Consider the following 25,779-nt stretch of genomic DNA (forward strand, 5'->3'; position numbering starts at 1 on the left):
TTTTCTCTGTCATAGATTTATGAATTTGATTATATTTAATCTAGGTGTTTATTTTGTACATTTTTAGTTTTTGAATGAATTTGAAACTGTAGAAATCTGGGCTGCTTAGCTATATTAAAAATTCTATGAAAGTAGATATCTTACCATTTACTTTTTGTTTTTCCTGCATGCTCTTCTTTCTTCCTTATGTGGTCTAAGTGCTTGGATACATAACCAGCAACTCAGCAAATTTTGACTAATTGAATGATTCTCTATATCATTATAGACACTGTTAGGAATATCACTTATGTGCTTTAGCTATCAGTCATATCAAAGATAAAAAATAGGTTGACCTTAGAAGCAGCAGTCATTGTACTTTTGATAGAATCTACAAGTTTGGAAGAAAAGTCTTTTACATACAGTTTATCTACTAGAGATACTTTGCAGTAAATTCCCTTTTCTTAAGGTGTTATATGATAGATGAAATATGGACCTTTCTTCCCCCAAAATTCATTCATTGTTTATCTTGTTTCTCTAGCTTGAGTGACCTTGTTATGAAAATTGATGCTCTTGTTTCCTCTTTGCCTAAACGTGCCTCTCGGTATGACATCACATTTCTTAAGGAGAGTCGCAGGTAAGAATATATTAGTGCTGTGTTTTCTGTCACTGCATCCTGTACTTAGTTATGGTTACATTTGTGTTCATGATATAGCCAAAGTTAAAGTAGAATTAAAAGTTGTTAGACAATAAATGTTTTTGATAAGATTAGGAAAAAAATTCTAGTCAATTGTATTCTGGTAAATAAATTATTTTATATATATATATATAATATGAAGTTTCAAGTAAGTAAACCTAATATGATTTGTCTTACTTTCATCTTTCTTCCACACTCAAGTTCATTTGAAATTTTGCAGTATAATCATTATAAATAATAATAGCTTTATGTTGTCATTGTATAAAAGACTCCGTTACCAAAGAATTCTGCTTAATTAAATGTAGACATGTACAAAAGAATATCCCAAAATGTGTTCTATGGAACATTACTCTGAGATGTTGACAAATATCTTCTGAGGGAGGACCTATCTAGTCAAGTAAATTTAGAGTATACTTTACCCTTTGGGGTGGAGGAGTGAGATTTTCAGTGTGCATCCATATATTGACAATTATGAGATGTGGTGTAGTTAAAAGAAAACAAAAGGTTCGTTTTGGGTAAACTGTGCAGTTGAGTAACTATTCGTGGAACATTTCTTTGTTAAAAATTTATTATTCCTTAAAAAATTAGATTTCTAAAAACAGCCATCAGAGAAATACTGTTTTAAAATAATAAACTAGTTTATAATTTCACTATATAATACTTCTCCTCTAAGATATTTGAAATAAAATTCATACAATTATCTGGGTACCCAGCTGGAATTTTTTTTTAAATTTAAGGACCACTGAGAATAGGAAAAAAAAATCGGTTAGACATTATGTGACTATAGATTTTATTATCTTTTTCCAATCAGTGGTCTTATAAAACTAAATTGAGACAAATTAGTTTATCATAAACTTAAAATGGCTGGCACTTCCTTCCTTATTTTCTAATTTTATACCTCTCAAAAAAAAAAAAAAAATACCTGACTTCCTATGTTGTTACAATGTTAAAACAGTAACTCAATTGGACTATTCTGTACTTTGAATTAAATATATACTTTAAACTTTTCATTGAATTAAATGTGGGATTTATTATCTCATACTGGCCTTTTCTATACTTTAAATAATTTTCCAAACTTTTTACTTTAACATATAGTTCATCTTCTGTCTTAGAACTTGTTTCAGTGAAAGACTGAATGGAAAGGACAGAGGGAAGGAAGTGTGGAGAGGGTGACTGAGGTCAAGATAATATAATACATTAGGGTGTTTTTCCCCTGAGCTTTCCTGTTAATAATATGTTGGGTTTTAAAAACTATTAAATTTAATAAAAGTACTGAGTAATTTTATCATTCTCAAATCTGAGGAAATACAATTAACTTAACAAAAAAGCATCTTTGTTTTATTTTTTACATTTTATGATCCATGAGAATTTGAGGAGCTTTAAATTATCAGTTTTTTCCACTAAAATAGTATTGTTCTCTGAAGAGTTTCGATTCATGGGGTCGCAAAGAGTCGGACACGACTGAGTGATCTGATCTGATTCATAATTTCTTACTTTCATTTTCTCTAATTTAGATTTTCTGGTTTATTGAATGCAGACATTAAACTTTTAAATTTGCATTTTCTTCTATGAAGAAATAGCCAGGATTTTTTAATCCAGTGAGAAAGAAATTTATAAGAATGTACATAGCTGCTGCTACTGCTGCTGCTGCTAAGTCCCTTCAGTCGTGTCCGACTCTCTGCGACCCCACACACGGCAGCCCACCAGGCTCCACCGCCCCTGGGATTCTCCAGGCAAGAACACTGGAGTGGGTTGCCATTTCCTTCTCCAATGCATGAAAGTGAAAAGTGAAAGTGAAGTCACTCAGTTGTGTCCGACTCTTTGCGACCCCATGGACTGCAGCCCACCAGGCTCCTCCATCCATGGGATTCTCCAGGCAAGCGTGGGGTGGAATGGGGTGCCATTGCCTTCTCCATGTACATAGCTAAGATTAAGATTAATTCAGTAATTGAGTAGACTTAACTGATCATCTTTCACCTTATTTTTCTAGCATTATAAAGATAAATTCTGTAGAGAATGATATGTCCTTTGATGTCATTGCTATTGTTGATCCATTGACAAGAGAAGCACAGAAGATGGCACAGTTATTAATAGTAAGATAATTTTACATTTTATTAAACAGTATACATATATTTATTATCTACTTTTATTTTGAAATTCATAATCTTTTCAGGTTTGTTTTCAAGTATAATCAAATGTTTGGTCTTGATTCTTTATTTCATGCAGCATTCTAAATAGATTGTTGTATATCAATGTAGAAAATGAAATGATAGAGCTGTGCCTGGGGTATTATGGCAGGACCAGATTAGATGTTAATAAGGACATAATTGTTGTCCCCATCACCCCAAAACCCTCATCTCCAATGTGACTGTATTTGGAAATAGGGACTTGGGTAAGTAAGTAAGGTTAAATGAAGTGCTATAGGTTGGGCTGTAATCCAGTAGGATGAATAGCCTTATAAGAAGAGGAGAAGAGATCATTCTCTCCTCATATACAGAGAAGAGGTCATTTGAGTACACTGCAACATGGCAGCCACCGAAAAGCCAGGAAGAGAGCCCTCTTCAGGAACTGAGTCTGCCAACACTCTGACATGAAATAAATGTCTGTAGTTCAAGCCACCTGGTCTGTGGTGATTTATTATGGCAGCCTGAGCTAACTGATACAAGTGTCTTCCCATGGTCATCTTTCTTTCCCCTGGTGTGGAGAATGGCTTCTGGAGAAGCAGATGTCTAAGCTTAATGAGTATGAAAAGTTTAGAATATACTAAGTAACATTAACCATACAGGGGAAGCTAGTGGAAGAAAAAGCAAAAAAGTTGAATTCAAGAGGTTTGGCCACTGTGACAAAAGCAAAGTTCCAAAGAGTTCCAAAGAAGAGCAAGCAGAGATAAGAAAGGCTTCCTCAGGGATCAGTGCAAAGAAATAGAGGAAAACAATAAAATGGGAAAGACTATCTCTAATCTTCAAGATTAGAGATACCAAGGGAACATGTCATGAAAAGATGGGCTTATAAAGGACAGAAATGGTAGGGACCTAACAGAAGCAGAAGATATTAAGAAGAGGTGGCAAAAATACACAGAAGAACAAAAAAGATATTCACAACCCAGAAAATCACGATGGTGTGATCACTCACCTAGAGCCAGGCATCCTAGAACGTGAAGTCAGTGGGCCTTAGGAAGCATCACTACAAACAAAGCTAGTGGAGGTGATGGAATTCCAGTTGAGCTATTTCAAACCTGAAAGATGATACTGTGAAAGTGCTGCACTCAGTATGCCAGCAAATTTGGAAAACTCAGCAGTGGCCACAGGACTGGTAAAGGTCAGTTTTCATTCCAATCCCAAAGAAAGGCAATGTTAAAGAATGCTCAAACTACCGCACAATTGCACTCATCTCACACGCTAGTAAAGTGATGCTTAAAATTCTCCAAGCCAGGCTTCAGCAATACGTGAATGGTGAACTTCCAGATGTTCAGGCTGGTTTTAGAAAAGGCAGAGGAACCAGACATCAAATTGCCAACATCTCCTGGATCATCGAAAGGGCAAGGGAGTTCCAGAAAAACATCTATTTCTGCTTTATTGACTATGCCAAAGCCTTTGACTGTGTGGATCACAATAAACTGTGGAAAATTCTGAAAGAGATGGGAATACCAGACCACCTGACCTGCCTCTTGAGAAACGTGTATGCAGGTCAGGAAGCAACAGTTAGAACTGGACATGGAACAACAGACTGGTTCCAAATAGGAAAAGGAGTACGTCAAGGCTGTATATTGTCACCCTGCTTATTTAACTTATATGCAGGGTACATCTTGAGAAACGCTGGGCTGGAGAAGCACAAGCTAGAATCAAGATGCTGAGAGAAATATCAATAACCTCAGATATGCAGATGACACCAACCTTATGGCAGAAAGGGAAGAAGAACTAAAGAGCCTCTTGATGAAAGTGAAAGAGGAGAGTGAAAAAGTTGGCTTAAAGCTCAACATTCAGAAAACAAAGATAACGGCATCTGGTCCCATCACTTCATGACAAAGAGATGGAGAAACAGTGGAAACAGTGGCTGACTCTATTTTTCTGGGCTCCAGAATCACTGCAGATGGTGATTGCACCATGAAATTAAGACACTCCTTGGAAGGAAAGTTATGACCAACCTCAGTTCAGTTCAGTCGCTCAGTTGTGTCCAACTCTTTGCAACCCCATAAATCGCAGCACGCCAGGCCTCCCTGTCCATCACCAACTCTCGGAGTTCACTCAGACTCATGTCCATAGAGTCAGTGATGCCATCCAGCCATCTCATCCTCTGTCGTCCCCTTCTCCTCCTGCCCCCAATCCCTCCCAGCATCAGTGTCTTTTCCAATGAGTCATCTCTTCGCATGAGGTGGCCAAAGTACTGGAGTTTCAGCTTCAGCATCATTCCCTCCAAAGAAATCCCAGGGCTGATCTCCTTTAGAATGGCCTGGTTGGATCTCCTTGCAGTCCAAGGAACTCTCAAGAGTCTTCTCCAACACCACAGTTCAAAAGCATCAATTCTTTGGCGCTCAGCCTTCTTCACAGTCCAACTCTCACATCCATACATGACCACTGGAAAAACCATAGCCTTGACTAGAGGGACCTTTGTTGGCAAAGTAATGTCTCTGCTATCTAGATTGGTCATAACTTTCCTTCTAAGGAGTAAGCGTCTTTTAATTTCATGGCTGCAGTCACCATCTGCAGTGATTTTGGAGCCCCCAAAAATAAAGTCTGACACTGTTTCCACTGTTTCCCCATCTATTTCCCATGAAGTGATGGGACTGGATGCCATGATCTTCGTTTTCTGAATGTTGAGCTTTAAGCCAACTTTTTCACTCTCCACTTTGACTTTCATCAAGAGGTTTTTAGTTCCTCTTCACTTTCTGCCCTAAGGGTGGTGTCATCTGCATATCTGAGGTTATTGATATTTCTCCCAGCAATCTTGATTCCAGCTTGTGTTTCTTCCAGTCCAGCGTGTCTCATGATGTACTCTGCATATAAGCTAAATAAACAGGGTGATAATATACAGCCTTGACGTACTCCTTTTCCTATTTGGAACCAATCTGTGCATATTAAAAAGCAGAGACATTACTTTGTCAACAAAGGCACGTCTCGTCAAGGCTATGGTTTTTCCATAGTGGTCGTGTATGGATGTGAGAGTTGGATGGTGAAGAAAGCTGAGTGCTGAAGAATTGATGCTTTTGAACTGTGGTTTTGGAGAAGACTCTTGAGAGTCCCTTGGACTGCAAGGAGATCCAACCAGTCCATCCTAAAGGAGATCAGTCCTGGGTGTTCATTGGAAGGAGTGATGCTGAAGCTGAAACTCCAGTACTTTGGCCACCTGATGTGAAGAGCTGACTCATTTGAAAAGACCCTGATGCTGGAAAAGATTGAGGGCAGGAGGAGAAGAGGATGACAGGCTGAGATGGTTGGATGGCATCACCAATTCAATGGACATGGGTTTGGGTGGACTCCAGGAGTTGGTGATGGACAGAGAGGCCTGGCATGCTGCGATTAATGGGGTGTCAAAGAGTCGGACACGACTGAGCAACTGAACTGAACAAAAGCAAAATACCTTCAAGTCTGAAGTGATTTCTGTCATCTCACCTTCCAAGTGTAAGCCGTGTGAAGGTGCCAGGGAAGCTCAACAGTGTAAGGGACTCAGGCACCTTCTGTTGTTCAGCTGTCCTCATGAAGTAGCCTCTCTGTGGCAGTCTAAGATCACAACATCATCTCTATCACTGCATCAGGCAGGGCAGACAAGGATGCAACCCCAGCCCCAAATATCTTCCATCAAGTCACATCCCATTGACCAGACTAGCCAGCAAGCCGGCTGCACCTAGTCACAAGGGGCGGGGGCAGACACTGTGTAAACCTGAAGATTCCTTCACTAGGAAGTAGTGTGTTAGTTGCTCAGTTGTGTCTGATTCTTTGTGACCCCATGATCTATAGCCCACCAAGCTCTTCTGTCCATGGGATTTTCCAGGCAAGAATACTGGAGTGGGTTGCCATTCCCTTCTCCAGGGAATCTTCCCTACCCAGGGATCGAACCCTGGTCTCAGCATTGCAGGCAGATTCTTTTACTCCTGAGTCCCAAGGGAAGCCTATAGTTTCCGTCAGTGGGAAGTAGAGAATGAATATTAGAATACAGATAGCAGACACTGAAAGAACATTCTGTGGTTTTTCCTGTACTTATAATCTTAAAAGATTCAATTTGTGATGCAGCTTTCAGTACTTAAATTTGAATAAGCTACTCATGTTGGAAGGCATATTTTTTCTAGTGATGTTCAAAATTTTTGGATACTCCTGTTTGAAATTAGTGCGTTTTTAAAAGACATATCAAAAAATATTCTCGAAGTGGAAACTATTCTATGACCATTTACTTTTGGAAACAAGCAAAAATAATTAGGTATCAAGTCTGGGAAAAGAAGTAAATGATCAAGCTGGGTCATACTGATGTATGTATACATCATACATACTGATGTATCATACTGATACATTCTTTCAAAATTTCAAAATGCTATTTCTTTCCGAATTTGGTGTGCCCTACCAAATCATACTGGGAAAGTGGGTAATAGGTATCTCTTATAAATGCATTTCTTAATGTGTACAAGCAGTTTTGGATCCCCTTTGTCATTATACCTATTCAGTGTATAACCAGGGCAAAGTCCATTCTGTAGTTGATTTACTTGCCTTATTCTTTCAGCATTTCTGTACCTTCAAACTTTAACTTCTTTAAAGCACAATATTATTCTGTGGAAAACAGAAATCAGTAATCATACTAATAAGGAATGAAGGTAGTATGATGCATTTTAGTATATAAATTCCCTATTCCTATGGAGACTCATTATTCAGAAAAAATTGCTTACCTCTGAAGCTTTTATGTAAACATGGATTTTAAGAGTAAGAAATATGGATTATACAGAAATACAAGATATGGAATTATATTCTAGTTTATATCATTGGTAATAGTAGCATACTTCATTTCAGAGCAGCTCAGAACTTCACATAACTTATTTCATTCTATACAGAAATTTTATGCTATAATTTTGTGCCATAAAGCATAAATTAATTTACTAGAAGAAATGGGTAGTGTCTCATTTAACACTTGGGAGAAACAATGGCTCAGCAGCCTCCATTGTAGCTAATAAGAAGAATGATAGAATGGGAATTAAAATTCAGAGCTCTTAAATGCTTAGTCTGTATATTGTAATTCCTCCTCAAACATGTATCCTTTCCGTTCCATGTATGTGTTTTATTCTCCTTTTACATCTGTCCTGTGTTGTCTAATATTTTCAAATCTTCACTGACTTGTTGCCTGTATAGATGTAAGGACTATCAGAATTAAAAATTCTCCTACTTTAATGCTCTAGGAAAATGAAAAGAGACTATTTTATCTGTATGTAGCCAAGACCTTCCTATATCTTTTACAACATAGATGAAATTCCATAAGGATCAGGGCACCCTTGCCGTACAGTTGTGAGGTCACTACTTTGTATTTGCACATTGAGGTTCTCTCAGATATGCAGACGACACCAACCTTATGGCAGAAATTGAAGAGGAACTAAAAAGGCTCTTGATGAAAGTGAAGGAGAGTGAAAAGTTGGCTTAAAAGCTCAACATTCAGAAAACTAAAATCATGGCATCCAGTCCCATCACTTCATGGCAGATAGATGGGGAAACAGTGAAAACAGTGGCTGTCTTTATTTTGGGGGGCTCCAAAATCACTGCAGATGGTGATTGCAGCCATGAAATTAGAAGACACTTACTCCTTGGAAGGAAAGTTATGACCAACCTAAATAGCATATTCAAAAGCAGAGACATTACTTTGCCAACTAAGGTCCATCTAGTCAAGGCTATGGTTTTTCCAGTGGTCATGTATGGATGTGAGAGTTGGACTGTGAAGAAAGCTGAGCACCAAAGAATTGATGCTTTTGAACTGTGGTGTTGGAGAAGACTCTTGAGAATCCCTTGGACTGCAAGGAGATCCAACCAGTCCATCCTAAAGGAGATGAGTCCTGGGTGTTCATTGGAACGACTGATGCTGAAGCTGAAACTCCAGTACTTTGGCCACCTGATGCAAAGAGTTGACTCATTTGAAAAGACCCTGAACCCTCCTCCCTCCTCCCTCCCCATACCATGGGGAACACATGTATACCTGTGGTGGATTCATTTTGATATTTGGCAAAACTAATACAATTATGTAAAGTTTAAAAATAAAATAAAATTTAAAAAAATATAAATAAAATAAAATTAATTAATTAAAAAAAAAAGACCCTGATGCTGGGAGGGATTGAGGGCAGGAGGAGAAGGGGACGACAGAGGATGAGATGGCTGGATGGCATCACCGACTCGATGGACATGGGTTGGGTAGACTCCGGGAGTTGGTGAAGGACAGGGAGGGAGGCCTGGCGTGCTGCAATTCATGGGGTTGCAAAGAGTCGGACATGACTGAGTGACTGAACTGAACTGATTGAGATTCTAATAATTATTTTATTTGTTCTTCAGTAGTGAAGAAATTTAAATGCCATGAAAGGAAGTCACACTAGGCAAAAGGTAGGCAGTATAACCTTTGGGCAATGATATCAACTGTGTGGATTCAAATCTGACCTCTGCCCTGACTTACTGTGTGATCATGGGCAAATTGCTACATCTGTCTGTGTCTCAGCTATAAAAGTAGCTACCTCAGAAGGACGTTGTGAGAATCAGATGAGTTAACAGATGTCAAGTATTAATATAGTTCCTGCTGCTGCTGCTGCTGCTAAGTCGCTTCCGTCGTGTCCGACTTGTAGCGACCGTGTAGACGGCAGCCTACCAGGCTCCTCTGTCCATGGGGTTTTCCAGGCAAGAGTACTGGAGTGGGGTGCATTGCCTTCTCCGAATATAGTTCCTGGTGCATAGTAAATACTCAGTAAGTGTTAGCTATTAATATTAATTTCAAATATGGGAATTTTTTTCTAATAGGTCCTTGGAAAGATTATCAACATGAAGTTAAAGTTGTTCATGAACTGCAGGAGTAAACTTTCAGAAGCCCCTTTAAAGAGGTTGGTCTATGTGAACATAATTTCATTTTGAAAAATTTGTACATGCTACAAGGGGAAAAAACTTAATTACTACACCTGTTTTTTCCTTCACAAAATGCTTAGTTGAAATAGATCAGAGATAGTTTATTGATATAAAATTAAGGTAACCTAACCAGTAAAATTCACCCAATATAATTGCAGAATTTACATGGATTATTTTCATCTATGGGTATTTTTAAAAATTTGATTTAGAAGTACCTATTTAGAAGTATACAGTGGGTTGCAGCAACATGGATGTACTTTGAGATTATTATACTAAGTGAAGTAAGTCGAAAGACAAATACCATATGATATCACTATGTGTGGAATCCAAAATATGACACAAATGAAGGTATAGGTGACATTTATTACCTTACTAAGATTTTTGTCCTCGTAATTCATTCATTTTTCATACTTATTTTTCTTTTGTATTTCAGATTTTATTATGTGTTTCTAAATCTCATTTTAGCCACTAATTGAGAGGTCTTTCCATGAGTACAGAGTTTTTACTCACACAAGTAGGAATCCTCTCCACAAAGTCTCTGTAAAGCTTTGGGATATATGATAAAGAGTGAGAATATTAAACATAATCTAGCACAGTTTGTTAGAAGGGAAAGAACTTGACTTCTCTAAAGTGAAATAACACCTAATATACCAGATAGATGCTGCAAGTGGTTAGTAACAGTGCATTAGACAAAAACTGTTGAATTTGTTTTAACCTGTGAGTTCAACAGAGTCTTATATACTTAGTAGCATATATTAAGGAAACTAGTTGACACATTAATTCTGTTGACCTAAAACAAATAGATTGTTAGATATTTCTCCAGAAAATATGGGTTTATTTAGGATCAGGAGAGTTGCAATTCATGGTCAGCAAGCACAGAGTGCCATGTACAAGTCTCTACACAAGGCAGAGGAAGGAGAACTCTTAGAGAGGAAAGGAAGTCAGGGTAGGGGAGTCTGTAGTAAACAATGAGCCCATGGCTTCTCATGTCTGAGTCCTTGCCAGGGAAGAAGAGAAGTCTTTCTTCTTCCTGTTGGGCTATGTTATCATCAGAGGCTGTGAGTACTGCCCAGTGTAGTCTCCTGATTGTGAGATTTCTGTTTATTAACTTTTTTTTTTTTTTTTTACAATTCATAGACCTTAACTTATAAAATACTGTCTCATTCTTCTCAGAGATGACAGAGGTTATGGGCAGGAATTCTCTCAGTTCCTCCTATCTCCTGTACCTTTCCAGGCTTCCCGTGTGGTATGGGAAGAGTTGTCATCTTTCCTCTTGGTTAAGGTGTTCCTGTGTTTCGCCATTTATTTCTAGATCCTTCCTTTTATCACATAGTTCTTGTTCCATGTCTCTAACCTCACTAGTAGCCTTTTTCTTTCAGTCTCAGAGTTATTCAATTTTTAAAAAGAAAATAAACTGCTCCCTTAACTTCCTCTCCTCTAGAGCCCTACCTCTTCCTTCTCTTCTCCATTCTTGGTCATGTCAGGTTCTTAAGTGTGGCCAGCCCCCCTCTTCATCTCTCATTCACTTGTACCTCCCACTGAAGTTAGTCTTTATCCTCTTTGCCACTGAATTATTTTTACTAATTCACAAATTGCTGCTCGCAAAATCCATAGGATACTTCTTAATGACATTTCTGCTGCCTTTGATAGTACCCGGTACTTGGTTTGGACTGTGTTCTCTTCACCGTCTCCTCTTACTCTCTCTTTTTTGACTCTGCCTCTGGGGATTCACACCCTACCTAGATTCTCCTTGAGTGCCGGTTGTATGTGATGATTTGCTTCTAATGAATAGGATATGGCAAAAGTGAGGGAATGTCTCTTCTGCAATTAGGTTATAAGAGGCTGTGACTTCTCTCTTGCTGGCATTCTCTCTCTCCTGCTCTTGTGTGCTTCACTAAGCTTGCTGGAAATTCTCTTGTGCTAAGGACTGAGTGCAGTCTCCAGCCAAGGACTAGTGAGGAGCTGCAGGAGCCTGGGGGGGATTCCTCCCCCATGGAGTCTTGAGATAACCACAGCACAGCTGACACCTTGATTGTAGTCCCAAAATAGTGAAAGTCACTGTTCTTAGTAATGTAACTATTTCTTACTGTGTAAGACATAAGGTTAAAATACACTATGTAAGACATAAGACATAAGGTTAAAATACACTAATAATTGCTGATACTTCTGAAAGTTCTGTTAATAAGCAGCTGCTTTGAACTCACTCCTGTTTGTTTTTAATTGCACTTTTTAAATTAGTACCAGAACGTTAGCTTAAATTTTACTTGCTTTCTGCTTATCATTTCTCTTAATATTATTAATAGAGCTAAGAGCTAATAAAATCACTAATAATAGACCATGGTCACATTTGAAGAAGGATCGGTGAGTGAATTCAGATCATAAATTCCTGGAACCTGCATAAGTCAGTGTATCTTAAAGGGATTCATATTCGTTAAGAAATAATTAACAAGGGTATATAATATACACAGTCTTATAATAGATAATAGTATAAACAATAATAATGATTATCTACCACTCACATAAGCATTAACTTCAGTATAGTGTGTTTTTAGTCTTTTTAAGATTTTCTGGTCATGTTTTTAAGCCATTTGCGATTTTAAAATATTTTAGAAGAAATCTCAGTTTTGATTGCAGTATATATTTTATCTGTTTCTGCCAACAGCTTTTACCGTTTTGTTCTGGAACCGGAACTGATGTTAGCTAATGATATTACTGGACCAGTGGCAAAATTCTTGGATATCCCTGAATCACCCCTTCTAACCCTCAATATGATCACTCCTGAAGGCTGGTTGGTTGAAATAGTACACAGCAACTGTGACCTTGATAACATTCATTTAAAAGATGTAAGTTATAAAGTTGTATAAAGAAAGACAAAATGCTTTAGGGATTATGGATACAGGTTAATGAAGTATATGAAGTTCATCACTAGAGTAGTAATAATTCAACAACTGGTTAAGAACCCAGCTAAAGTTGTTGAAACAAGTACTGTTTTCAAGAAACTACTTATTTTTTGTTCTTAAAAACAGTAAACTGGACTCAGCGAGCACCCATCTGTGCTCACATCTCTTTTATGATTGTGGTGCATATATGATGATGGTGGAGTAGAGCTGGTATTACAGGAATGGAAGAAAATTAATCATAAGCTTTAGTGTTCAAGAATTTCACTCAACTGTTAGGTTCACTCAGCTAAAAGGAAGACTTGAGACTGCCCCTGAAAATACTTTGGCTAATAATAAAATAATCATGTGTATTTATTACAGAATTTACATTATGAGAATTACTAACCCCAAAACAATGACCTATGTCCTCCTAGATTGAGAAAGCTGTCACAGCAGAATATGAACTAGAATATCTACTACTCGAAGGACATTGCTTTGACTTAACGACAGACCAACCTCCTCGGGGTCTGCAGTTTACTCTGGGCACAAAAAATAAACCTGTTGTAGTAGATACAATAGTGATGGCCAATCTCGTAAGTACATACATACTCAATTAGAAATTTTGGTGAAATCCTCTAAGTTTTCCTAATAATAAGATGAAATAATTTTTATCCTGCTGTTGTTGTATAGGTCCCAGGGGAAAAAATCCTTCAATATGGTAATTAAAACAAAAATGAAGGGAGTTGTACATTCAGAATATGCTTTTATAGGTTATTATAAAATCTTCTTTCTTGGAATTCATTTATGAAAATTATTCCACAGTTAATGGAATACTGTTGGAGTATTCATGAATAATATTTCTTGAACAGTTGGATGTTGTTTTCATTCATGTAACTGTGATCATATTTTTTTCATCTTAAAAGGGATATTTTCAATTAAAAGCAAACCCAGGTGCTTGGATACTGAAATTACGCCAAGGAAGATCTGAAGATATTTATCAAATAGTTGGGTGAGTTATATAAACAACTTTAAAGTTTTTATATATAAAAAAGTTTTTAGTGTGACATAACAAAGATCATCAAAACAGCTAAAACATTCACAAATATCATTATTATAAAACAAAAACTCCTTATAAAACTGTAACATTTATTCTTATTGTTTTATTTCAAAAATACAAAAGGTATGCCTAATGTATACATCTTGTTCTTTACTCCATCTCCTTTACTTATTATTTTCTGTAGAATTTTCCATGTTAACACTGTAAACATATTTATTGTTTAATGATTATATAATATGTATATCTTATCTAGAAAAGCCATTATCTTTTCATTATGTTCAGTTTTTCATTTTTATAGATAAGAATTGGTGTCTCAATAAATTTCCTACTCATCAATGAGCCTAGTACAAAGCAGATATCATCATATTTTTTATAAGGAACCAATAAAAAATATTGACTGTTTGAGGGCACATATGATTTTTGCCAATATTGTTTTTTTCAACAACCATTTTAAAATGTAAAAACCATTTTTAGTGCAGGGGCCATACAAAACTCACCCACCAACTTGATTTTGCTCACCAGCCATAGTTTGCCAACACCTGTTGTTGTTCAGTCGCTAAGTCTTGTCCAGCTCTTTGCAGCCTCATGGACTGCAGCACGCCAGGCTCCTCTGTCCTCCAGTATATCCTGGAATTTGCTCAAATTCATGTCCTTGAGTTAGTGATGCTGGCTTACCATCTCATCCTCTGCTGTCCCCTTCTCCTTTTGCCTTTACTCTTTCCCAACATTAGGGTTTTTTCTAATGAGTCGGCTCTTTGCATCAGGTGGTCCAAGTATTGGAGTTCCAGCTCCAGTGTCAGTCCTTACACTGGATATTCAGGGTTGATTTCCTTTAGGATGGACTGGTTTGATCTCCTTTCTCTTCAAGGGACTCTCAAGAGTCTTCTCCAACACCACAGTTCAGAAGCATCAATTCTTTAGCGCTCAGCTTTCTTTATGGTCCAACTCTCACATCTGTACATGACTGCTGGAAAAACTGTAGCTTTGACTATACAGATCTTTGTTGGCAAAGAGATGTCTCTGCTTTTTAATTCACTGTCTAGCTTTGTCATAGCTTTCCTTCCAAGGAGCAAGCGTCTTTTAATTTCATGGCTGCAGTCACCATCTGCAGTAATTTTGAAGCCCAGGAAAACAAAACCTGCCATTGTTTCCACTTTTTCTCCTTTTGTTTGCCATGAAAAGATGGGACTGTCTCGGGTGACCCTCCTGGGCATGGCTCATAGCTTCATTGAGTTATGCAAGCCCCTTCTCCACAACAAGGTTCTAATCCATGAAAGGGTTGCCAACACCTAGTAAACTTTTTTATACCTCTTAATATCTGTAGGAGGAGGTTTAGTCACTAAGTCGTGTCCAACTCTTGTGACCCCATGGACTGTAGTTCGCCAGGCTCCTCTGTCCATGGGATTCTCCAGGCAAGAATACTGGAGTGGGTTGCCATTTCCTTCTCCAGGCTTAGTATCTTTAATTTTTCATTTATTTCAGCAAGTATTCATTGAGCACCTATTATTATGCAGTATGCTCAACAAGGATAATATAGGGGTAGAGGTTATTGTGCCTTTTGTCCATTGTTTTTCCCCTTTTCCTTATAGTGCCTAGAACATGGTGTCATTCAGCAGACATGCTTAATAATTTAAGTACACAAAGCTGAGAATGCTCAATTCTTTTTTAGTGCTTTTCTTTTTTACTGAATGAAAAGAGTCTTTAAATTCTCGAGTGCTTTACAATTTTCAGAAGTTTCACACACATAATTTCATATAATTCTATAATAACTCTTTTCCCTATTCCTCTAGTGCTCTGCCCTCCTTCCCTCTCTGCACTGGTAACCACTGCCTTGTTCTCTGTATCAGTCAGTCTGCTGCTTTTTTGTTTTATTCCCTAGTTAGTTGTATTTTTTAGATGTCACAAATAAGAGATCGTTCAGTATTTGTCTTTTTCTGTCTGACTTATCTCACTTAACATAATGCCCTCCAAGTCCATTTGTGTTGCTGCAAATGCAAATTTTCATTCTTTTTTAATGATTAAATGGCTGCACACACAGACAGCCCACCCCGACTCCCACGGCTTCTTTATCCGTTCATCTGTTGAGGGATATTTAGGTTGTTTCCATATCTTGGCAATTATAAGTAATATTGCTATGAACAATAGGGTGAACATCTGTCTTTTCAAGTTAGTGTTTTTGTTTCTTTCAGGTATATACCCAGGACTGAAATTGCTGAGTCATATGGTAGTTCTATTTTTAGTTTTTTGAGAAATCTCCATACTGTTGTCCATAGTGACTGTACCAGTTTACAATCCCACCAACAGTGTAAGAAGGTTCCCTTTTCTCCATATCCTTGCCAACATTTGTTATTTGTGTTCTTTTTTTTGTGTGATAGCCATTCTGACAGGAGTGAGGTGATAGCTCACTCACTGTGACTTTGGCTATTTCTACTTCATAAGTTGGAATACTTTTTTTTTTTCCTAGTGATTATATTCCTGGGCAGGCCTGTGCCTCGTACTGTGGTTTAGGCACCTCATCAGAGGGACTGGGAGTGAAAGTCAAGGCATATGATAGTCAGCGTAGCCCTAGAATCCCCAGGTTTTCATTTTAGAAAAATTTTCAAGCGTGTGTTATAACTCTGACTGAATGCAAAGTATCTACTAATTTGACATCTGCTGTTTTCCCTCTTTGAAAAAATTCAGTTTTATTGTAAATGTTCTTTACAGTAGCATTTTTCAGTTCATAGTGAAAATACTATAAAAATTTTTTGAGCAAAGTTGTCATATTTGATTGACTTACGCAGTGTTGAAAACTGACAGGGAAATGCATAATGTGTAATATAAAATAACTTCAAGTGATGCAGATGGACATGAGAGACATATTTTCAGTATTATAAGTTTAACAATGTGCTTCAAATTTTGGTATTTGAAAATGGCTAATAGATACTGAAAAATAGTTGTATGGTGTGCAGTTCCTTTTGTTATGCTTTATAAACAACTGACAGTCTAGAAAATATTTCATATTTTAATTATTGTAATATATGAAATATTACTTTTGTGATAATCTTAATATACAGTATTAAAGATAAGCTATAATCTACTTTTCTGAGTTAGGCGATATCAAATTTAGTGAGTTATTTGTGTATAATCTTATTTATATTAAGTTAAAATTGGGTAATTTTGAAAATTATAGTATATTGCAGCATACCTTAATTGACTATACAAACAGTAAATATTACATATGTACCAATAAGATTATACTTATGATTATTTCAGAATGAATTTATTCTGTGATTTATATGATTATAATTGTATGTCTTTTCTTAAATTGGGCATAAACATTTACATGTTTTTATGCTTCTAGGCATGAAGGAACTGACTCTCCACCAGACCTAGAAGATGTCATCGTTGTTTTAAATAGCTTCAAAAGCAAAATACTGGAAGTACAAGTGTGTGAGGCCAAAACACTTCATAGACTTTGTTCTTAATATTAAGAATTATCTTTTTTGTTCTCAATTTATTTTACAAATAATTTCACAGTGTTACTACCTAAAATGTCATATTGAAACTCTGGCAGTGGAAGGAGGAAGAGAATTAAATCATGAAGGGAAAGCAGCACACTTAAACATAGAAGAAAAGAATTTTTTTAAGTTATGATGTATCTACTATATTTGCAGCCAAATAATGTTATAAACTGTGCTTCACTGGTGGCTTAGCAGTAAAGAATCTGCCTGAGATGCAGGAGACGTGGGTTCAGTCCTTGTGTCAGGAAGATTCCCTGGAGGAGGGCACAGCAACCCACTCCAGTATTCTTTGCTGTTGTATCCCATGGACAGAGGAGCCTGGCAGGCTACAGTCCATGGGGTCACAAAGAGTCATACATGACTGAAGCGAGTGAGCACGATATTATAAATTAGGCTTTGGAGATGAGATTAGGAATGCATGATGAAAAGCTATCCCTTTCAACAGGAAAAACAGTGATTTTTCTTTCCTTGACAGAAACAAAAACCAGCAAAATTTTTAATGACGGCAGCATTAATTCTTTTGGATGAACCCACCTACTTAATACTTGAAATCAGTAAAAAACAAAAACTTGTTGGGTGAAATGTTTATTAACATTTTAAAAGCAATGAGGAGCTGACAGTAATGATAACAAGGAAATAGAAAACCAAAATTAAACAGAAAATGAGAGCCTAGTGAAATGAGCAAGCACAGAAGATTCTTATAACCCAAGAAAGCTACTGTTGCCCTCGAACATTTGTCCATTTTGGTTCACTTGAACTATCACTGTGATTTAATTTGCAAGGTGATAGGGACAGAAATTAAAACCCTTGACCCTTACAAAGTGGGTAATCTATTAGAAGACCCTCTCTGCTATAAGCTGGCTATAGCTCAGGGGAAGGATGAACCATAGTAAAGCATATCACACAGTCTTTTAGGCAAAATTAATAGCATCTAAATAATGGCGAAGGATAGGGAAGCCTGGCACACTGCAGCCCATGGGGTTACAAAGGCAGGGATGACTGAGCAACAACAACATGTTATTGTTTGAATAACAACAACAAAGCAATCGAGGGAACCCTGAACCTTGAATTTGTACTAAAATGGTTCCAGATAGATAAGGTTTTACAGGCATCTGACAGAAATATTCATATATCTCTGGAATAAGACTATATCCAAATACACAAAACCAGCAGAAACAGTGAGTAACAGAAAGCAGATATACGAACGCTCCGTATGTCAGCATTATTGACAGAGACTCTGAAACAAGTATGCCTACAGTGTTTGAGAAATAAAAGACAAACTTGAAAACAATTGCAGGGAATAAAAAACTATAAAAAGTGCGTATCTGACTTTTAAAGTAGAACTTCTAAAACTGAGCAATACAATGACAAGAAAATTCAGTTTTTGGCTTTAACAGGCCTCAGGAGATAGTGAGTTGGAAGATAGACCAAAAGAAGTATCCCATATGCAACAGAGACATGGAAAAAGAGGAATATACAACAGAGACTATATAAAAGGCATAGAGAACAGAGTGTGAAATCTAAGACACCAGGGTTACATTTAAACCTGGCTCTGCTATTCGCTCGCTGTGTGACCTTGGACAGATTGCTTAAACTCTTTCTATGTCATTTTTCTTATCTATAATACAGAGTTAATAATGGAATCCTCCTTATATGTCTACTATAAGGGTAAGGTAATTAAGCTTTATAAAATACTTTTGAGTGTTTAATAAAATCCATTTAAGTGGTGTTCAAGAAGGTGATGAAAGACAGAATGAGGTACAAGTATTATTTGAAGCATAATAGTAGGCAACCAGAGCCCTTAACTTATATACTGCATAGATCTTAAACTACCAAATTAATCAGAATTTGCCTTGAATCCCACATTATAACCTATTTCTTATCACCTCTGCTCTTTATCCTTGATCAGTGTATTCACGTTGTTTCAGTTTCAGTCGCTCAGTTGTGTCCAACTCTTTGCGACCCCATGAATCGCAGCATGCCAGGCCTCCCTGTCCATCACCAACTCCTGGAGTTCACTCAGACTCCCATCCATCGAGTCAGTGATGCCATCCAGCCATCTCATCCTCTGTCGTCCCCTTCTCCTCCCAGATCAGAGTCTTTTCCAATGAGTCAACTCTTCACATGAGGTGGCCAAAGTACTGGAGTTTCAGCTTTAGCATCATTCCTTCCAAAGAAATCCCAGGGCTGATCTCCTTTAGAATGGACTGGTTGGATTTCCTTGCAGTCCAAGGGACTCTCAAGAGTCTTCTCCAACACCACAGTTCAAAAGCATCAATTCTTTGGCACTCAGCTTTCTTCACAGTCCAACTCTCACATCCATACATGACCACTGGAAAAACCATAGCCTTGACTAGACGGCCCTTTGTTGGCAAAGTAATGTCTCTGCTTTTGAATATGCTATCTAGGATGGTCAGAACTTTTCTTCCAAGGAGTAAACGTCTTTTAATTTCATGGCTGCAGTCACCATCTGCAGTGATTTTCGAGCCCCAAAACATAAAGTCTGACACTGTTTCCACTGTTTCCCCATCTATTTCCCATGAAGTGATGGGACCGGATGCCATGATCTTCGTTTTCTAACTGTTGAGTTTTAAGCCAACTTTTTCACTCTCCGCTTTGACCTTCATCAAGAGGCTTTTTAGTTCCTCTTCACTTTCTGCCTTAAGGGTGGTATCATCTGCATATCTGAGGTTATTGATATTTCTCCTGGCAATCTTGATTCCAGCTTGTGCTTCTTCCAGCCCAGCGTTTCTCATGATGTACTCTGCATATAAGTTAAATAAGCAGGGTGACAATATACAGCCTTGACGTACTTCTTTTCCTATTTGGAACCAGTCTGTTGTTCCATGTCCAGTTCTAACTGCTGCTTCCTGACCTGCATACACATTTCTCAAGAGGCAGGTCAGGTGGTCTGGTATTCCCATCTCTTTCAGAATTTTCCACAGTTGATTGTGATCCACACAGTCAAAGGCTCTGGCATAGTCAATAAAGCAGAAATAGATGTTTTTCTGGAACTCTCTTGCTTTTTCGATGATCCAGCAGATGTTGGCAATTTGGTCTCTGTTTCCTCTGCCTTTTCTAAAACCAGCTTAAACATCTGGAAGTTCACAGTTCACATATTGCTGAAGCCTGGCTTGGAGAATTTTGAGCATTACTTTACTAGCATGTGAGATGAGTGCAATTGTGCGATAGTTTGAGCATTCTTTGGCATTGCCTTTCTTTGGGATTGGAATGAAAACTGACCTTTTCCAGTCCTGTGGCCACTGCTGAGTTTTCCAAATTTGCTGGCATATTACACTCACCTTTGATACTGTTTTTCCTATATTGACCTTGGCTTCTTTTCTCAGAAATGGAAACTTACATTCTGGCCTTGATACATTTCCTTCTAATCATTTCAAATGAAAACCCCATAAACTCAGAGCAGCTCCTTAAGTTACCAAGTCAACCCAAGCCCTTTAGGACCAGCATTCCAGCTAGTATTATCCTAGCCCTACAAACAGGAAAGGAAAATATTATTTCTGCTGGGAGACTTGAGGTGTTTTAAATTTGAGGAATTTTGACCATTGAAAAATTATTAAATTTTCTTTTTGATTAGCTGAATTTTTTCACTCTCCATATTGGCTCTAATTTTACCTATTCTTGCCTGGTATAGAGCAGGTCTGACTCTTTGACCAAAGTCATCAAATCTTTGTTGAGGGTGATAGTCATGCCATGCCTGAAGCATACGTTCTACAGCCTAACCATATCTAGGTCCTTTACTTGTTTTTTAATAACAGTTCTATCTGTTCACCTTCCTTGTTTCCAAATTACACAAAAGGATGGGAAAAAGGGAAGAGAAAAGATAAGCAACATAAAGGGTCAGCGCATGAATTCCAGTAGCTCACCAGTTAGGAATTCCAGGAAGGGAGAACAGAAAGTGGAGGCGGCAAAGTATTCCACAGGTAAAGAGAGGCAAACATATTCGCATCGAGGGCTCCACAAATCAGAATGCGTGAGAAATGGCCCACACCAGAGCCTAGAAACTACCAAAGAGAAAAGATGAGTCACTTCAGTGACCTTAGAATGACTCTTAACAGTAGCATCCGATGTTTTATTTTTCAAGACAACAAAACAAAGACTTCAGTGTTTTGAGAAGTATTTTGAACCTGGGATTCTTTAGTCAAATATTCTCTGAAGGGTGAAGATTTAGAAAAATTACCTTTCACACCTGTTCTTGAACGTGTTTGCCATCACAAAGAGAATAAAAAACAAGAAAGAGGAAAATGGGTATTTCAAGAAATGATGAAATTAATGTGAAAACCAATGCAAAGAATGCTTGAAAGAGGCAGTTCATTGTTAAGCCCAAAGAAAAATGTCTTCAAGAAGATAGGAATTCCAGATGATGAATAATAAACTGGAAAATATTAGGTATATGATAAGAAATATCTTTCCACAAGAAAAATACAATAAAATTCCAAGAAAAAAATACTTACCTATTGATGTGAGAAAGCAGAATCCATGTGAACCAAGAAGAGTATGGTGGTCATACTTTTGTAACTGTGGGGGAAATGTAGTAACCTTTGAGACTTAATTGAGCAGTATTTACAGTGTCACAATATGTACTTTTTATTGATTTTTCAAGTTGTAGAATAAACAATGCAAAAGATAGTTATATTGACCAAGGTAAATGTAAATTTTATCCATATTTACAATGCTAAAGTAAAGGTTTAGCTAATGTAAGTTGAGACAAAGGGAAAAGGTAGAGATGCTAGTATCTGTATCATAGGATATGTGCAAGAGAAACTGTTGAATTTGTTGGAATAAAAAATATAGATTTAAGGATTACTTAAAGTTAGAAAAATACTCAGTAGAAAAACTAATGATAAAGATAATATTACTAGAACCTCCAGACAAAGAGGGGAAGGGAAGAGTGATACAAGTAAGCTACTCGTCTTTTTGTTACAAAGAACGAATAATGTCTAAACTCTGCGAATCAGATATATGGTAGATGACATCTACAGTTGATAAATCAGTAAGTACAAGTGTAAGCACATTATTTAGCAGTGTGGAGGTTATTACAAAAGAACTGAAAACGAGACTGAACTGATGGTTGAAACCAGATTGTGTCTATAAAGTACTAAGATCTTTTTTGGCTTCATTTACTATAACTATTTAGGGCTTCCCTGGTGGCTCAGTTGATAAAGAATCCACCTGCAATGCAGGAAACCCAGGTTTGATCCCTTGGTGGGGAAGATCCCATGGACAGAAGAGCCTGGTGGACTACTGTCCAAGGAGTCACAAAGAGTCAGACATGACTTAGTGACTAAACCACATCTTAGATTTACAAGAGTCACCTGCCCAAGATATTTCTATCCATGCAGCATAATATTTAAATCTATAAAATTCTAAAGTTTTTCTTTACCATGCTATCTAGGTACGGAAAAAGCCAGATAAAATCAAGGAAGATATCCTTTCCGATAAAGGTGAAAAGAAGAGAGGAATGTGGGATTCCATTAAAAGGTAGTTAATAATGGATGTTTTAACGTATAACTATAGACCCATCAAGAGTCTAGTGTGTGGAAGCCCTCCACATGGTAAACATTTAAGTTATGCACAGATCTTCTCTGGAAAGGATAAGACAAATACATAAATGTTACTGATACAGGATAGGAAAAGAGGAGGAACCTCAGAAAAGACTGTGGAGGAGTGCATGACTAAGATATATTCTAAAGGATGGACAGAGAGAGAAGGTACCTGGTTACCTGAAGCTAGAAAGATTGGGTATGTTTCTCACAGAACAGGAAGTAGCCCAGGTTAGCTGAGATGTTAAATATTATGGGAAATATTTAAGTTAGGTTGGGACCTGTATTAATCAGAAAAGGAATATATAGGCTCACACATCTAGAGTTCAGGAGCAGAGCTGACTTTGAGCATTCAGGTGATGTGGCCCAGAAACTCTTTCTCCAACATATAGTTCTGTTATCTGTGCTGCCTTCACTTTCAGACAAATGTTTACAAGAAAGAGCTTGCCCAATTTAGGCCTCTTTTTCTGTAAGTTGACTTCTTGTTTGATGAGAATGATGTTACTGTCCCAGTATGCTGTTGAACTGGTTCCCGATCGAGAAAGTCTCAAACTCACTCCTTTTGAGATGAGTTCTGTGTAGACTTGTTTAGAATCTGGGCATTTTAAAGAGTATCTGTTCATTAGCTTCCATTGAAACCAGAAGGTAGAGACAGAAAGGAATAAAGATATTGTTAAACTATGGCGTAGCCACTTACTATGCAGAAGGGATACCAAAACAAAGCACTGCTTTGTTAGAAAGAGAGAAGATAAGTCTTGGGGGATAGTGACTCCTCCAGATACATAAGTGTATGTTAGAGTGCTTTCACTTTTATATCTTAGTTTTAATCCTAACTTCAAGTGATTTTTTTCTTCCCCTCCCTGAATCAACTTAGTTGGGGGTTTACAGTGAGAAAAGATTTCAGAAATACCTCTGTCGTAACAAAAGCCTCAATACATTGCATGTGGCCATAGCATGCTGCAACTCATTCTGTGCTCTTAAGATAACTTTTGTAACTCACAAAGATTCAAAAGTATTATCTCATTAACCTACAATATAATTGCATTCTATGTTGTCCATTTTTTAAAAATCATAAAATTTCAAGTTATATTGTCATGTTTAAATATAAACCATAATTTTTAGGGTAAGTACTTATTTCAGTGTACTAACCCTGAAAAGCATTCCTGTTTTTTATCTCTTATCAAATTCAGTACTTTATTTAGGTATGTAAAGTGTTCAGATGTGTTTAAGAAACTAATGATCAGTAGTTTTTTTTTTATTCCAAGTTTCACAAGGAGCCTGCATAAACAAGAAGATAATAAGGAAAAAGATGTTCTAAACATTTTTTCAGTTGCTTCTGGCCATTTATATGAACGCTTTTTAAGGTAGGTATTTTTTTAATCTAATGTTTTGGAAAGGAATACACTTACATGGTCTGAAAAAAAATTTTAAGTTTAAAAGAAGGAAAGAAATTACAGTGAAAAAAAACTCCCACCTCTGTTCCCTTGATTCCCCATTCACTTTATCACAGGAAACCAATGTTATTATTTTCATACCTGCCAAAGATATGTATAGACAAGCTCAAATGTATATTTTTTAACTCTTTTACCGAAATAACAACACAGTACATACTACTTTGCACCTTGCTCTTTTTTTTTTTAACCTAAAATTATGAGAGATGTATATTTTCTAAACACAATGAAATTTTAAGTTTGATTTGAAATGTCAGTATTCTTTAAGGTTAGAAAACGGACATATTTTGTAGTAAGATGTGAGAGAAAAAAGAATATATAGTAAATTTTCTGGCAAAGAAATACCTTGTTTTATAAAAAGGAGGAGGAGTCTGAGAAGAGGGAGAAATATTTATAAACTACAAAGGGCTATTTTTTTTTTAACTGTATATATAGAAGGATCATAGAGAATGCCTCAAAAATATTTGAAGATGTTGACATTTTAAGATGGTACTTTAGATACATCTGTATCTTCTCCGAGCAGAGGTCTAGAATAACAAAACACATGGCCTATCCAGTGAATTTATCAAGACAGACAGGCTGTTCAGGCCTTCAAGGTTTACATACCTTCTATTAATGACACAGGGCTTCCCCAGTGGCTGTCAGTAAAGAATCTGCCGGTAGAGCAGGAGGCACGGGTTCAATCCCTGGTCGGGGAAGATCCCCTAGAGGAGGGCATGGCAGCCCACTCCAGTATTCTTGCCTAGGATATCCCATGGACAGAGAAGCCTGGTGGGCTACAGTCCATAGAGTTGCAAAAGAGTCCGACACAACTGAGATAATGACACAATAATAGAGCCAAGATTAGACTTTGAGTTCAGTTCAGTCAATCAGTTGTGTCCGACTCTTTGTGACCCCATGAATCGCAGCACACCAGGCCTCCCTGTCCATCACCAACTCCCGGAGTTCACTCAGACTCACGTCCATCGAGTTGGTGATGCCATCCAGCCATCTCATCCTCTGTCGTCCCCTTCTCCTCCTGCCCCCAAAGCCCCCCAGCATCAGAGTCTTTTCCAATGAGTCAACTCTTCACATGAGATGGCCAAAGTACTGGAGTTTCAGCTTCAGCATCATTCCTTCCAAAGAAATCCCAGGGCTGATCTCCTTCAGAATGGACTGGTTGGATCTCCTTGCAGTCCAAGGGACTCTCAAGAGTCTTCTCCAACACCACAGTTCAAAAGCATCAATTCTTTGGTGCTCCGCCTTCTTCACAGTCCAAATCTCACATCCATACATGACCACTGGAAAAACCATAGCCTTGACTAGACGGCCCTTTGTTGGCAAAGTAATGTCTCTACTTTTGAATATGCTATCTAGATTGGTCAGAACTTTTCTTCCAAGGAGTAAACGTCTTTTAATTTCATGGCTGCAGTCACCATCTGCAGTGATTTTCAAGCCCAAAAACATAAAGTATGACACTGTTTTCACTGTTTCCCCATCTATTTGCCATGAAGTGATGGGACCAGATGCCATGATCTTCATTTTCTGAATGTTGAGCTTTAAGCCAACTTTTTCACTCTCCACTTTCACTTTCATGGAGAGGCTTTT

The 25,779-nt window shown here is 37.4% G+C and overlaps 1 protein-coding gene across 4 annotated transcripts in view; it reads left to right on the plus strand.

Annotated features, from left to right (window-relative positions):
- UGGT2 (UDP-glucose glycoprotein glucosyltransferase 2) overlaps positions 1 to 25,779 on the plus strand; it is a 148,627-nt gene that overhangs the window by 96,670 nt on the left and 26,178 nt on the right. For 3 of the 4 annotated variants that reach the window (XR_011466363.1, XR_011466362.1, XM_070380811.1), the window contains exons 24-32: positions 518 to 613; positions 2,664 to 2,766; positions 9,640 to 9,719; positions 12,404 to 12,584; positions 13,055 to 13,213; positions 13,544 to 13,629; positions 17,021 to 17,105; positions 22,594 to 22,679; positions 23,989 to 24,105. Coding sequence is in view for 2 of the 4 variants with exons in the window: in XM_070380811.1 (XP_070236912.1) it covers positions 518 to 613; positions 2,664 to 2,766; positions 9,640 to 9,719; positions 12,404 to 12,584; positions 13,055 to 13,213; positions 13,544 to 13,629; positions 17,021 to 17,105; positions 22,594 to 22,679; positions 23,989 to 24,105 (993 nt within the window). In the remaining 2 variants the exon portion in view is untranslated. The remainder of the gene's footprint in view (positions 1 to 517; positions 614 to 2,663; positions 2,767 to 9,639; positions 9,720 to 12,403; positions 12,585 to 13,054; positions 13,214 to 13,543; positions 13,630 to 17,020; positions 17,106 to 22,593; positions 22,680 to 23,988; positions 24,106 to 25,779) is intronic. The other variant, XM_005904446.3, reaches the window with a different exon arrangement.

This window comes from Bos mutus, chromosome 12 (assembly GCF_027580195.1).
Source record: "Bos mutus isolate GX-2022 chromosome 12, NWIPB_WYAK_1.1, whole genome shotgun sequence".
NCBI classification, from domain to species: domain Eukaryota; kingdom Metazoa; phylum Chordata; class Mammalia; order Artiodactyla; family Bovidae; genus Bos; species Bos mutus.